Source organism: Neopsephotus bourkii, unplaced genomic scaffold (genome assembly GCF_033783945.1).
Source record: "Neopsephotus bourkii isolate Nb327-2 ecotype Australia unplaced genomic scaffold, CSIRO-AGI_Nbou_v1 NB_1076, whole genome shotgun sequence".
NCBI lineage: Eukaryota > Metazoa > Chordata > Aves > Psittaciformes > Psittacidae > Neopsephotus > Neopsephotus bourkii.
The window spans coordinates 123,284-138,362 of NW_026901564.1; the positions used below are offsets into that span (position 1 = coordinate 123,284).

At 43.5% G+C, this 15,079-nt stretch overlaps 1 protein-coding gene across 4 annotated transcripts in view; it reads left to right on the forward strand.

Annotated features, from left to right (window-relative positions):
- The first annotated feature begins 3,270 nt into the window (after window positions 1–3,270).
- IQGAP2 (IQ motif containing GTPase activating protein 2) overlaps window positions 3,271–15,079 on the forward strand; it is a 127,557-nt gene continuing 115,748 nt past the window's right edge. For all 4 annotated transcript variants that reach the window (XM_061362050.1, XM_061362052.1, XM_061362051.1 and 1 more), the window contains exon 1: window positions 3,271–3,419. In XM_061362050.1, coding sequence (XP_061218034.1) covers window positions 3,374–3,419 — 46 coding nt within the window. In that variant the 5' untranslated portion in view covers window positions 3,271–3,373. The remainder of the gene's footprint in view (window positions 3,420–15,079) is intronic.

Consider the following 15,079-nt stretch of genomic DNA (forward strand, 5'->3'; position numbering starts at 1 on the left):
CAGTCCGTAGCTGCTTCTGAAAATACAGAGAGTGTATATAACACAACCCATTCACCCCAAGCTTGCTTCCATGCTCTCTGCCTACTCGCTCACAGGCAGGTATGGAAGCTGGGGCTGGACTATTAACAACAATGCTAATGTGGGAAACAGCACAATGTCCTTGATAATATAGCAAGGACATTGATCTTAAGCTCCATTAAGGGACACAGAGTGCGAACAGGAAGTATTCACATGCAAACATTTACTCTAGATAGCTGGCTACCCTGATTTCTGAAGTGCATGCTTCTTAGCAAGTATACAAATGGAGTGCTTAAGTACTGAAAAAGTGAATATGGTCCATAGCTTTAGGTCTGGTGTAGGCTGCCTAAAAATCAGTGGTTGATTCTACATCATACACTGCAATCAGGCTCCTGTAAGACAATGGGAGAATGCATGGTGTGCTGCTTTTCTTGTAGGAAAACATTCCAGGCAGCCCGAGTGGGCACTGGGTGCAGCTGCAGTGGTGCTTCAGAAGAGAAGAAGGAGGAAGGAGAGAAAGGAGGTACAGAGGTGCTGCTCCCATCCCTGACATGTAGCACTGGGCAGCTCGCTGGGGCAGACTGCAACGCCTCAGCCTAGTTCCTGCCAGAAGCGTCTAAACCTTCATGCCATGAACAGCTGATGGAGTTTGCCTTTCAAGTTGCAAAACCAGGGATTAACAAATCCAGCACAAAAGGTCATAACCAGACCTGTGTGGCTGCTGCTTGTTACTCCAATATTCTTTTACCTGTCTCATTTCCCACTGGGAGTATTTGTTTCCTGTCGTGCCTGTTGTTCTGCAAGCATTATGGAGGTTACTGCAGCCAAAAAAACACTCTCACTTCTCACTACTCCGGCCTTTCATTTCTCCCATCAGGCTGCCCCCTGCTCTTGCATTCAAGAGGCAGCAGGGTGAAAGCAGTGCAGGAACTGCTGGCCTAGGAAATAGCCCTACCAAAAGGGAAAAAAAAAATAAAAATTTAATTTTTCATCTGGGTCAGTTAGCTTGGTCCCCAGGGGGTGAGTAAAATGCTGGTGACAGCCTAGGGCAAGGGGAGCCATAGGGTGGAGGAGGCAGAGAACATGTCACAGGTACAGAGGCTTAAATACAAGGGTGAACATTTTCTCAGGCACAGAGTCAATGTTCACGCATGTGACACCACAACTGCACACATCTTTGTCTTTCCAAACACAGCAAGTGAGGGAGCACAAAACCACACCAGAGACTGGCACTGTATTGCAGAGACCCTCTGGGGCTTTGCCAGATGGTTTTTACAAGGGGAGAGACCTCTCAGCCGCCGTGTCACACTACATCTACGCATCCTGCAGATGAGGCTGAGAGCTTTTCAAGAGAGGGGTGTAATTTGAAATGTGATGTAATTTAAAACGTTATGACCTCTGTCAAAAAACAAACAAAAACAAAGACAAAAAAATCCCCACAGAAAACCCTTTTCAGAGGAATAAAGTCACTTGATTTTAGTGAGAATAAATATTTTAAAGAAAATTTTGAAGTGTGTGATTTTGACTGAAGCATAAAAGAAATCGAGTGAGAAAATGTACTTCAGTATTTTCCTGACTGAGGCTAAGTATTAACGGCATAAAAGGCAGTAAAAGTGGTCATTTAAAGCAAATGTAGTATTTTCAATCAACTCAAATGCTTTTTAAACTGTGGAAGCCAATTTCTTCATTTTCATGTTGAGTTTTGTCACTCACTTTCTTTTATAAGAGAAGAAGCAAGAAATGAGTGATTCTTCAAAATTGTTTAAAAAGAAAGCATTCAGAAAGTCAAGTGCAGACTGCAGCTTTACCAGTGCCTGCATCACACCCCTTTACAGTAAGTAATTGTCCCTGCACTCTACTGATGGAGGAAAAAAGAGCAGGAAAAATCAAAATGACCTGAAGAAAAATAATGGCATTTACTGTTGAGTGCTGTTTTTCCTGTGTACCCTTTTGGTCTTTTACTCTTGAATAATCCATGTTTTAATTACTGTCAGGAGTGTCTGTCACCCTTCATCATGTTTTCAGCCTGCAACCTGTACCCAGCACACCTGGAAACAAGGAATGAGCAAAATTAAGGTCTTGCAAACAACCTACAGGCATCCTTAAATCTGTGGAAAACTACAGAGGACTCTCTAGATCCAGCACTGTTTTATTTTGAAACAGAGGACTGAAATCTTCCTGACAATCTGCAAACACTCATCAGAGTCACCTGGCTATGCACTAAACCATGAGCATGCTCAGGTGGGTCATGTCCCACTGGCTCTGTGAAGCTAGTCATGGCTGTGTACAGTCACGGTTTCACTCTCTGTTCTCCATCAAACTTCACATCAGGGGCTTAGAGACTGCCAGGAAGATACAGTCCTGCCCTATAATACACTTCCATTTTAGAAACTGATGCCCTGCCCATCTCCAAGTGCTTTTCAGATGTTACCTGGAGTCTGACAAAACACAGACCTTTCGATCTATGGATTTGTTGCTCTGCTGTCTACAAGGAAACCCTCTCTGATGACACGAGGGACACCCTTCATGGAAACCATGAAGGCAGGCATGTGGTCTGCTCTCTCCAATACTCCCCAGAAAGTGTCACCAACATGGCACAGGGCTATGTGGGTGCTCCCCATTCCAAAGCTGCCCTGCAGATTGAGGTGGTGGCTTCCTGGTGCAGCAAAACACTGTGGACTGGGAGAGTTTTCAATAGATGGAATTGCAGGAGGGACTCCTGGGCTTGGTTTTTCACCTCTCTTCATAGCTCACTATGCCACAACACCAGAGCAGAGATACCTTGGCCTTTCTTATGGGAAAGGGACTGATTGGTTTTAATTGTTTTAATTGCTTTTTTTTTTTTTTTTTTTTCCGGGAGTTGGTTTGTTTTTTTTCTTTTTGGTTTCGGGGCTTTTTGTTTTGGGTTTGCTTTTCAGGGAGGTGGTATTGTTATTTGTTTGGGTTTGATTTTTCTTGGTTTTTTTTTTTTCTTTTATTTTTTATTTCTGTTTGTTTTGTTTTGCTTTCAGGTATTTTTGCTTTTCGGTTTGATTTTTTTTTATTTTTTTATGTTGGTTTTTTTTTTTTTTTTTTACATTCTTTCTTTTCCTCTTTTTTCCCCCTTTTTACCCCCTTTTTTTTTAGGGGGGTGGTGGCGGTGTAGGGGGAGGTGGTTCTTCCTTCTTCTCCCTTTCCTCTTGTTTTTGTCCCTTCCCGCCCCCCCCCCCCCGCCCGGCGCTCAGAGGAGCAGACCCGGGTGGCCCCGGCCCCGCGCGGGGCGGTCGCGGCTGCGGGCGCAGCGAATCAGCGGTGCCGAGCCCGCGCATAAGAAGGGAGGGCGGGGGCCAGCGCCGTCCCTCCCGGTAACGGCAGGATGCACCATGAGGAGCTGGCGCCCCTGCAGCGGCCCCGATATGGCTGTGAGTAGGGTCGGGGGAGAGGCGGGCGCCCCGGACCTCTTTTATTTCCCCCTCCCGCCTTTCTTTCTGTTCTGCTCTCTTGCCGGCTTTCTCGGTTTAACTCTGAAAGAGGGACTTGGAGGGAGATAAAACCCGCCCAGCACACTCTGTTGCAGCGATCCGGCTTGTTTTAGGTTAGCTCGCAGTGGGCTCCGGCTGGGTTTTGGACAGGTTTTCATGGAGCTGTGTTTTGTTCTGAAACTCTCCGAGCGGATTATAGCTGTGACTGCGCACTGCAACTTGGGAGCTTTAGGTTAGAGCCGGAGCTCTGGGGTTTTAACTTCATAACTTGATGTTATATAGGCATCTCTTTGGGTTGTAACTTTATAACTAGTTCTGACTTTAGCTTCGGGTTGTAACTGTGTAACCTTTGGATTATCACTTTAGAATTTCGGAGCATAAAATCAAAACTTTGCTTTCTGATTTTATAACTTTGGCTTAGAACTTTGTAACTTGAATAACTAGGGTGAGGCGAGAAAGGTGCAGGTCTCTTTTCAGACAGTATGCATTTACTTCCCAAACCTGCATTTAAGAAAATCCCTGAAGCTCGTTACTGTGCCTGTGGCGGCTCTCTCAGCACTGCTGTGCTGTCCTGGGATCCTGTACTGGGCTGTACTTTCCCCCTGTTTCAGAGCAGAGCAAGCCCCTGGCTGTGCTATCCCTAGAAGAGGTTCTGCTATTTCAGGCATTGCAAATTGTGAACATGCATGTTATTTGCAAAGCTCACAACAACCTTGGCATCCTGCATTCTGATGAGCAGCTTCACAAGTCTTATGGTAGCAGCTTTGTTTCGAAACAGTTCTGAAACCTCTGTTTTGAAACAAGGGCAAAACACCTTGACAGTGCCAGGGGTTGGGTCACTTCACTTCCACCCAGGGCTGAGAAAAGTCAGTGTTTGGCAGCTTTACCTTCAGTTTGGAGGATGCTGTGCTCTCCTGAGCAGTTTCCTCTGTTGATGCCTGTCAGTTTGGGCAGTCTGTAGAGCCTGCCAGTAGGTTTCATTTTAATTTTGCACAGCATAGCAGGTGGATGAGATGCTTTGGAAGATGTGTTCACAGTTGTTGGTACTGATAATGTATTTTGGAGTGGTTACTGCAGACTTAGGCTGGGTGTCCGTGCCAGTATGTTAAGCAAAACCAAGTATTTTGCTTGTGAAGCCAATCTCCCGCTCACCTCAGCTTGCTGTGCCACTGCCTGCATGGTGTTCAGGTAGTGTGCTGCATCATGCACCAGCCCCATGTTGGCACTTTGTCCACTTGCCTGACATGCAGAAACTCCTTAAATGTATGTGGTGTGCCCACCGTGCCCCTAGCAACAGGGGCTTTCCTGTACGTATCTGGTGTAGCTGATATCAGAACATGAGTGGACATGTAGTACTTGCTAGCCTGCCACAAAGTCCAGTATGGTCAAAGATGAGGAACTGACTTAAAGGGCAATCCTTTGTATCTTAAGAATCTCCAGCCTTACTTACTGTGGGGGAAAGAAGTACCATCTTAAGGATGACGAATACAGTTTTGAAAGGTGTGGGGGTTTTGGAGGGTTTTGTTTGTTTGGCTTTTTTTAAGGTGTCCCTGTCCCCTGGCAGTGGGGTTGGAAATAGGTGATATTAAAGGTACCTTCCAACCCAAACTATTCTATGGGTCTATGCCATGGGCTGTCCTCTTAGTATATATATTTTGTTATGATAATTCAGAGCTGTGGTGTTGAGTTGAGGAGGAGCTGGTGTGTTGAGTTATAGCCACTGTACAACTCAACACATCAGCCAAGGAGCTGGTGTGTTGAGTTATAGCCACTCTCTTGGTGCTTGGTCTCCTTCTGACTGATGCTGCCTGTGCTTAGGCACCTGTTATACAGCACTGAATCTCACTCCCTGAGTGCCAAGTATGGCTATTGTACAGGACTGAATCGTCTTTTTTTAGGTTTGTTTGTTTGTTAATTTTTAATTTTTCTCTGCAGGAGCCTTTGGGATAACATTCCTTTTAAGGGACTGGGCAAAGGCTCCTCAAATATACCAGTCTGATACCTAAAAAAAAAAATAATGTAAAAATCCACCAAAGAGTTTTATGGAAAACATCACCTATCAAAGAGCAAACCATAGCCTTGTCTGTAGTGATCTTATAAGCATGCTTTATCTAGACTGTATTTGCCTGCCATTTGGAACAAGGAGAGAAGCTACCCTTAAAATGTAAAAAAAAAAAAAAAAAAATAAAAAATTGAGAAGGCTCCCTAATTGGAAAACGCTGAGTTCTTATGAAGTCAATCGGAAATTGTAGGTTCCCTGCATGACTGACACAGCACTTTGGATCACTAGCAATCACTTCGCCATGTTGAACACCACATCTATGCAGGATTTCCTACAAGAGTTAATAAGTTGTTCAAGTTAGGCTATCAAATTGGTAAGATTCCTTGCTTTAGTGACCTAGTATTGTTTTAAACATTTAACTTGGACTTTGGACTTTGGCTTCAGACTCCTGGCAGAGTTTGTATTGCTCTGAAGAAGGTTAGCATTTTACTATGATAATTCCATGGTAAAAACTATATGGACTGATGGTTATTAGTAGCATTACATTTTGATAAATGGAGAGGAAGACATACACAGATCTTGGCTACTTTTTGTAGGCTGGTGGGTACTAGTAGGGAAAAAAAGTGTCTCTGAGCATAAAACTTCATAGCCCAAAGTAAATAACTGGGCAGACATATCCCTAACCTATAAACTTATTTTGCATTACAAATTTTGCTGGTGTAGTAACTGAAATTTACACACCTAGAAAAAAATCTTAGAGCTGATAATTTTAATCTTCAAAGTCAGGAAATAGCTGAATGAAATCAAACAAGAGTATCCTTTTATGGGTGGGTGCTAGCTCAGGGTGAACATTGTTCATGGGACGAACAGGAGCTCAAAGCAAAGCCTTTGAGACTTCTCTTAGCCTGTTAGAGACAAAGTATTGCGGCTTTTTGGACTGTGCAGTGGAAGATGCCTCCAGCTCTTCATGTTGTCAATAGATTAAAAGAGATTTCTGTTGGTGCTTCCCTGGGTCTTCCTGATATTCATGTCCAGCTCCAACCCAAGTGAGATCATACAAGTATAAGGAAGCAGCTTAATGCACAGAAACTGTGTTAACAGGCACACTACAACTGAATTTACATAGCTGGTTTCCAGTCTGGCTACAGCTGTTGCCTGGTTTATTTCTCAATCCCAGCACAATCAGATGCAGGGGTTCACATAACTGCAGAGAATTGGAACTTGTAATACAACTTGAGGTATGAGCCATTTTTGCAATGAAAGTGCTTGGTGCTGTTGAACGTTATAAAGTGAAAAAAAGTATAAATCTTATATGTGCCTCACATATTAAATGTGAAGTTTTGCACATATGAAGACAGCAAATCGGGAAGCAGTGTGTGAGAATCCCTTTTTCTTAATACTCTTTGGTCTTTTGTAGCTAGTTCTCACTGAAAACTGTGTGCAGAAAAAAAAATAAGTTTTAAATGAGTGTCTGAACTGTTTCACCATACTTCCAGGAATGTAATAAACCTACAGAGAGTGAGGCCATGAGTGGCTGGATTTGCAAAGGATTTCAGGCATTGCCATGTTCAGAGTAACTGAAGTAGCATACATCCCAGGTCACTGTATATTGAGTGGGGGAGAAACTAGGTGCTTCAGCACCACTAAACTTGTCTAATGGAGACAAACAGCTATAGAAAACTCCATCTCTCCTGCTGAAGCTGGAAAGCCAGCTTCACTGGGTGTAGATGGGTAAATACGGGGGAAGCTTGACTGCTATCCATGGTAAGGGCGTTGCTTGTACTTCTGGTCCTGGCTCCCACGACTGCTTCTGTTTGGCACTAAAGTGTAGGAGATGAGACAAATAAACATCATGAAGCTTCGGGAGGGAAGGCTGCCTGTCTCTACAAGCAGGGCAAATCTGAAGTGAAACAGAGCCTACACCTTTTTATGAAACTGCACCTAGCTTCTTTCTTCAGCAGGATGTGAAAGCTTACAAACTAGTAGCTTTAAAAAGCATTTAACTTTTGAAACTATAAATTTGTCTGCAGGTCTATGAAGCTCAGGGAAACAAATGGTTATATTTGAATAGAGCTGGGGAAAGAACTTTTGGTAAAAGTTCCATAGGATTTTTCTCACTGAAAACAAATGGGTTTTTTAAAGCTTGAGAAAAGAAAAAGAGAAAAGGGGGGGGGAGGGGGGGGGAGGGAGACAGACAACCAAAAAAGGGGGGGGTAGGGTTAGGGGCAGAAAACCTCAAAAACAAACCCCTCACCCAAAACCTTAGCTGTATCCTACGCATATATATTCTTTTGGGTGTATACTTTCTTGTAGCACTTGTGGCTTTTGAGAACACTTCTCCTTTTTTATTGATGGGTGTAATTTGGCAACCAAATATACTGTTTATCTCTTCCACCCTTTTGTAGATTGCTAATAATTAAACTGCTGAATGAGAACTTGAAAAGTTTAACTGCTTTGTTTAACCAAGTACACATAATTTATTTGGTAGGAGTGGTTCTTTGTGTGCTTTTTGTACAAAGCAGACTCATCTCCCCTGAAGTTTCTTGGTAAAGAAAGGAAGGAGCTATGTTACAGCATGCTTAAAGCTACTTGAATGCTGTTGAAACAGGAAATATTAATATTGGGTTGGAAACAGGATTTATAGCATACACGAGTGTGCTCAATCAAGTCCAATACTTGAGGCAGGGAATAGGAAGTACGCAGATTTGCAGCTCTCCTCTTCCATTAAGCAGTGCTTCAGTTACCTAGTTCTAGCTCAGGATTTTCTTGATACTATTGCTGATTTGAGCTGACTATGATTTACTAGGAATGATCTTATATGTAAGGTGGAAAAAAAAGCCTGGCAGTGATAGGCAGGACTTGTGGGTCATATTTCAGTGAGATGATAAGCGAGTGTGCTCTCCTGTGGTCTGCTCCTTGCAGGAAATTATTAACCTGCTGTTTGCTTCTCTTGTTCAGGCTGTTTCGGTAGGTTTTTTTCTGGAACAGGTGTCCTTGTAGTGCCACAGGTTGTAGAATGAAAGCATAAGTGCTGGTCAGGGCTGAAGTTGTGCTCACCTGTCCTGGAGAGCATGATCAGGGAGGGCTGAGGCCAAATGCTTGCATCCTGAGGAAGGGAGGAATGCTGGCTGCAGTCACCTTTTTGCTGATCCCTGATGAGGTAGGCTGGGGTGAGAGCTGTGCCCTGCATAGCTCATTCGTGGGTCAGTGCTTCCTGTGCCTCAATGTTCACCATCAGAAAACAGTGGCATCCTCTTCAGATTGGTGCCAGCTGGGCTTCAAAAAGGGTTGTTGGCAAGACACATACTGCCTTATCTTCACAGCTGGGGAGAAATGGGGGCTGCTGAGCCCCTGGAACAGGGACAGGTTTGTGCTGGTGACCAACAGCTTGCCCCAGCACTCCTGGAACACCAGCCTGGTTCATGGTGGTGATGGGCTGGTGGGGCAGGCAGTGCCTGCAGGGTGCTCCTGTAGTGATCAAGGGCCTTGGTAGGGTGTCGGGGTGGTACATGTGGCTGGGAAGAGAGAAGGGATGGGGCCATGGTCCTTGCATGGAGGTCTTGAGCATAGAACAGGAATGCTTTGGTTTAATCACCTTCCTTGCTACCCATCAAGGGGTATACTGAACCAGGTGGTGTTCATACAAGCTCTGCATGGCTCCTAAATACCTTCTGATACATGTAAGCAAATAGCTGTTAAGAACCTGTGCTGGTGGCCAATTTTGGTGTTAAATTACTATTTCATTCAAATGAGCATGCACTAGCAAGAAAAACTTAGCTGGAGGAATTATGTCAGTTCTTAGGTATCACTTATTGCCCAAGTTAAGAGGTTGGCCAGGTATAAATTCTTCAGGAGTCGGATTCAAGGAGCACCTTAGAGCTCTGACTCACAACTGCTGGCAAAGTGCTTCCAGACCCTGAGGACCTGCTGCCTCAAGGTGCGGTGCCTGTCTGAGCTGGCAGAAGCTACTGCCCTCACCCCAAGTGCTTCTCCTGGGTTGGGTGTATCAGGCAAAGTAGTCTGTGGCTTCAGCTAAAGTGGGTGATGAAGGATGTGGTCTCTACAAGTCGTTCCCTGTGGACTCTGACCTGCTTCTTTCAAATGCAGTAGAAGCTTTTGTGGCACGTAGCAAGGTGTTTAAACAGATTTTTAACAGGCTCCAAAGTCTGAAGGGAAATATGTAATCGTGCATGCTATCCATCCTCTTCTTTCTATTCCAGCTGAAAATTAAGGGTATCTCCTGCATTGTGCTTGATTTGTAAAGCTGCTCAGTACACTGGTTACATTTGCAGGATCAAAGCTTCACAGCTTCTGGAAGTACAGCACAGATGAATACAAGGGCAGTCAGAATGGCAAGTGCTCAAACTCTATCCAGAAATGTGCTTCATTGAGGCAACCACACTTTCACAGGGTTGTAGCATCCATGTTTCAAAGTTGTTCTTGGCAATCATAGGTATATGATTAATAGTCTTGTTGAAATTATTAGAAACAAAATAAAAAGCTTGAACAAGGACACTGGTTTGCTTTTCCAAAAACACGATCCTGCATCTAGGGTCATTATCTCTCATGAGAGAAGTTGCTGGTTTTAACTGGTGTTAATTACACAGTGATGCCAGCTCCCACCTTGTTGCAGACTGTTGCAACTGGTGAGGTTTCAGCAGCCTCAACTTGCCAAGGTGCCTTCAGCTGCTCTGTCAGGCTGCTGTGGTCTTTACCTCTTGCCAGCCCTTCTACAATGGCACAGAGACCTAATGTGTAAAGAGACTAATCTCTCTTTGCAGAGCTGATTTGCATTGCTGGATTAGCAGTCACTTCAAGCCTCTGCAGGGGCTGGCTGCAGATCTTGTTGCTGGCCTGAGGCAGGGGGGACTTTCTGGCCAGGTGGGGCTGTGGCAGCCAGAATTTAAATGTGCTTAAATTGCTCTGGAACCGCACCCTGAAGCTGTGGTGTATGTTTTCAGCCAGTTCTGCTGGTGGAAGAAGCAACCTCCACTCCTTCTATGGGGTTATTTTGGGGTGGATTAGATCCCCAGTTTGGCTCACAGCACGAACCTGCAGACAGCTCTGCCAACACGATGTAGTTAGCTGGAGCAGGGAAGAGTACAAGGGGTAGGGAGAATGGCAGGTTGAGTTGATTTAAGTTGTGCTACTGCTGCACATAGAGATTTGGAAACTGTGTGTGTGCAGTGGGGAAACAAAATGTTCAGGAAGCCCACAGGTGAACTGAGGCACATGATAAGAAGCAGTGATGCTCCCCTTGGGTGCCTCTACTGTGGTGTTGCTGGTGCCCTGCCTGCCTGCCTGCCAGGACTGGGGCTGCTCTCAGCTCTCCTGCTGCCCAGGGAGTTTTGAGTTACAGAAATGTTTTTGAGGGAATTTAGTTTCTAGTGCTGTAGCTTCAATCCCTAAGTGTCAGTAAAAACATGGCAGTGTTTGCCAGGCAATGCAGCAGTGGTAGGAAACTTGCAAGAAATACTTGTCTAAGTACAAGATTGCTTGAACAAGAAAAGTAAATGCTTTTTGTACATTAAGGTTCAAGATGTTTTTTCAACCCTCTTCTGCTGCTAAAATTACTCTTGACTTGCAGGCACCCAATAATGTAGGGGTGAGGTGTCACTTGTGGTATGTGTTGCTTATTTCTGGGATTTTTAGTTCTTCATGCCCAACTGATTTACCCAAGCAATAACTGTCTGGCCCCTGTTCAGTGGTAAACAAGTCTTAAATTCCATATGTTCTCAATACAGTCTAGCAGAACAACTAATGCATTGAAATATCAGCATGGATATGTGGTGGTGTAACTGAAAAGGAAAACTAAAGGGTCCAGGGGAAAGCAGGGATTACATTTAGAGCCATCTGGGGCAGAATTTTTACCAGGAAAAAATTACCAGCTCTTTTTACAAAACCAGGCACATAGTAAATGTGATTTCACTACATCTGAACTCAGAAGTTGTTTTGAATAATGCTTTTCAGACCATAGTGTAAATTTCCTCATTGTGATTTAGTAGATGCTGAGAGATGAACCAGCCTTGGTTTTGCATTTGAAATTGCATGGCAGCCAGCTGCTGAAGGTAGGTAGACAGATTGCCTGCAAGGATTGGATGTGATTGACTGCTGCTTTGAATTTATGTCACCTTTGACAATGATAATGACATTTAAAAGTTGTTTTAGAATGCTCCAGTAAATAGACAGTTTTTATCATGTGTAAAGCAAGCTACAGTTTCTATTTTCATACAGATCATGAGAAATAAGAGCATAAAGTTTTGCTGAAGATTTCACAGTTGTGAGTTATTTCAGAACAAAATGAATCAAGTATCTTAGCATTGTGGGTAGCAACGGGCAAAATAAGGGCTGGTGCTTCCTCTAACACTGAACTATGGCAATAAAACTCGGTAGCTTCCTGTTGGTTTTTTTTTTTCCCCCACTTAAATTTAACTAGTTCCATAAATGTTTACAGAGGCTTCTGGTAAAAATAGAGGTGGATTTCTGTAGCATTCATCTGTACCCTTTTTCTTTAAAACTGTGGTGGCAGGGTGCTGACTGGTAGGCTACTTCTATGCAGGCTGCAAATGTTGCCCATTGACAGGCTTATCTTAGACTCCACAGAAGGACCAAAAAAGGAGCAGTCAAGACTTCTGGGCTCTTACAGCACTAGCAGAATTGATCTGTGCTAACTTCTTGGTCACATTTGAGATGCAAATTTGCATCTGATCAAGTTACTACAACTTAATTTCCTCAAATTATAGACTTTCTTGGAAGCTGACCATTTGCATGAAAACTGTTAGAAGTTATGTAGAAGTATTCCACCTGAGCTTGCTTTTGACAGCTTTTAGTGTGCAGGCCAGGAGAAGTACAAATACTAGTGATGAACAAGGCTTGTTGTGACACTGGGTCTCTCTAGAAATATTCCCTATGTAGAACAGGAATGGCAGAGATTCACATGGATAAGATACTGCTGATGGAGTGGCCAGCTCCCTGTAGCAGCTGTGTGAGCTGGAAACCAGGGTAAAACCAGGGTAAAACTTGGAAGAAGAAATATTACAAGTCCTAGCAAAAGTCTTGATTTTTGAAGTACTACTTCAACAAAGGAAATGGACTGCAGCTGCACAGAAGACTGCAAGAGTCAATGCATACGACTTTCCTTGTTCAGTAGACTTCAAAACTTGCAGACGTGTAGCTTCATTTGATGCATGTTGCTCATACTACGGTTGCCATAACAGTGATTGAAAGCTAGCTATGCTTCCTTTAGCTTGGTGGTTTTGGTAATTCTAATTCTATTCCAAGCAGAATTCTTGTTTTGAGGTGTTTACACAATGTTTTTGATACTTGATATTGGGTGTTGTCACTGAAGTGGTTTCCTAGTGGAAATGCATTCAAAGCATCAAGGAGGCTGTCCTGTGGTCAGTACATGCTGCATTAAACCAAACTTTATTTTTTGGAGCGGGCTATAGAGGGGACATAAGCAAGTAACCTGAAGAATGCAGATCTTCAAGACAAGAGATTGACAAAGTTTTGTGATGGTTTAGAGGAAATAAGAATTTAGTAGAATGAATGTGGTTATACTTGTGAGTGTATGACCTGGGTGAAAACTTGAGTGCAGTTGTCGATGACTTGGTCTGGAAATGGAAGTACTTGGTTTATTGATAAGTTAGAAGGAACAGCTGGCTCACTCTGTATGTTATTTTGCAATGATAGGTACAACAGTAGATATGTCATTGTCACTTGGAGCAGTCTCAAGCTTCCATGTTTAGGTCCTGGATGTAGTGAGTGAAAAGGTGGTGGTTTTTCTGTTCTTCCCAAACCTTGCCAAAGATTAGGAACTTAACCTTTTGTGGGTTTTTGTTTTTTGTTTTTTTTTCTGTGGTTCTAACTCCTGATGATGAAGGAAAAAAATAACTCCTATTACTGGGCATGTATGTAAATGAGAAATAAGAGCAGGATTTGTCCAGAAATAGTGTGGGCAATTGCCCACAAGCAATGTTGCCTGCCTGTGTGGTGCTCTCCTGAAGTGAACCTAGCAGAGAGTACTGGGAGAAGGTTACCCTGGAGCCAGCAGTATCGGCTCCAATAACTCTGCAAGCACTTGCTTGTGCACTGCAAAATGGAGGCAGCCAAGCAGGCTTCAAGTGGTGAAGTTATTACTGATATGAGACCACCTCTAAACTGGTTAACTGCATAGATACACTGAATCAGCCTTCCTCCTGTGAAAATCTGTCATCTTACCGATGAAACAAGAACAAAGAAGGCGCAACTCCATTCCCTGTGCCTTTCTATACCTGTGTCGACCAACACAGTTGACAAGGCTAAGAGGTTCTAGGATGGGAACCTACCTTGTGAGCCTGATGTTCCATCTCCATCTTTTTTTTCTTTTTTTTTTTGTGGTTCTTGCTAGTTCTGGCCCATCTCAGCTGCAGAAACCATTTCTGACTGCACAGTGGTTTTAGGCATTGCTTCACAAGAAGCTCAGCTGCCTTCCCAGTGGAGCTGGGAATTCTGGAGGGGGCAGGAGCCACCATGGCTCTGTTCAGCCTCTGCCTCTGTGTGCCCAAAGGTCCTGCTTATCACCTAAGCTTACCATACCTGTATGTTAATATTATGCATGATACATCATTATTTTTATGTTCCTGTGAATTTCAAACAATTTTTTGTATTAAAATTGTTCAATCCTATTTTATGGGTCTGTAGGTGCAAACTAAATTTTCAGATGTGTTATCCCCAAAGCTTTTTTTTTCTTTCTCCTCATTAATATTAATAAAAAACCACTGTGTCTGTAGATTAAAGAATCTGAATTACAGACTTCAAAGATACTGACTGTAATAATTACTAAGGAACAAAAAGCAAGACAGCTAGAAAGAAATGTGTTCTCCAAGTTTAAGGCTGCAAACTTCATGGCATGCAGGCTTTTCTTTTTTAAACACGTGCTTGTGTTCATCCTGAAGAAAAAATGTGCTGCAACATTTCAGGTGATTTCTGCAGCTCCTTTCCAAGTGTAAAGAGAGTAAAGCAGATGATTTGTTCAGACCTTGGCAGAAGGGGGACTCTGAAACAGACCAGCTGTGGAAGGACCAGGAGAGGATACACTGCCAAAGGAAGAATTGAGACCAGGTGTTAGGTCTGAGGGTTTCTACACTGCAGTGTTTCTCAAGGCAATTTCAAATCTACCCAGTGCTTACATGATGCCCTTGCTTATGGCTTTTTCTAGACAGGTGTTTCAGTGCTTCTAAGTCTTATGGCTCAGACCCTGTGACTCATGTAGCTCTTGTCTGAGTTATCTATTGACACTCAGACACAGCTTTCTCCTCAGGTTCTCTTTGTCTTTCACTGCAGTGTTCCTGCTTGTCATTCTCTTGCTCTTTAAGCTACATCTTACCACATTTCTTCCAACTGATTTCTTCCAGCTCATACTCTGAGTTTGCTGGTAGGAAGTTTTTTGATGTCAGCCTTCCAATGATCTGAATATTGAATCCATTCAGTAACTCTTCCCCTGTAAAGAGAGTATAATGCTAGACTTTTCTTCAGGCGGCGTGAAGGGATGTTCCCTTCCTCTCTCACTCACCCTGTAGCTGTTCTTGCCTTCCTCCTTTCTCACAGCAAAGAGTAG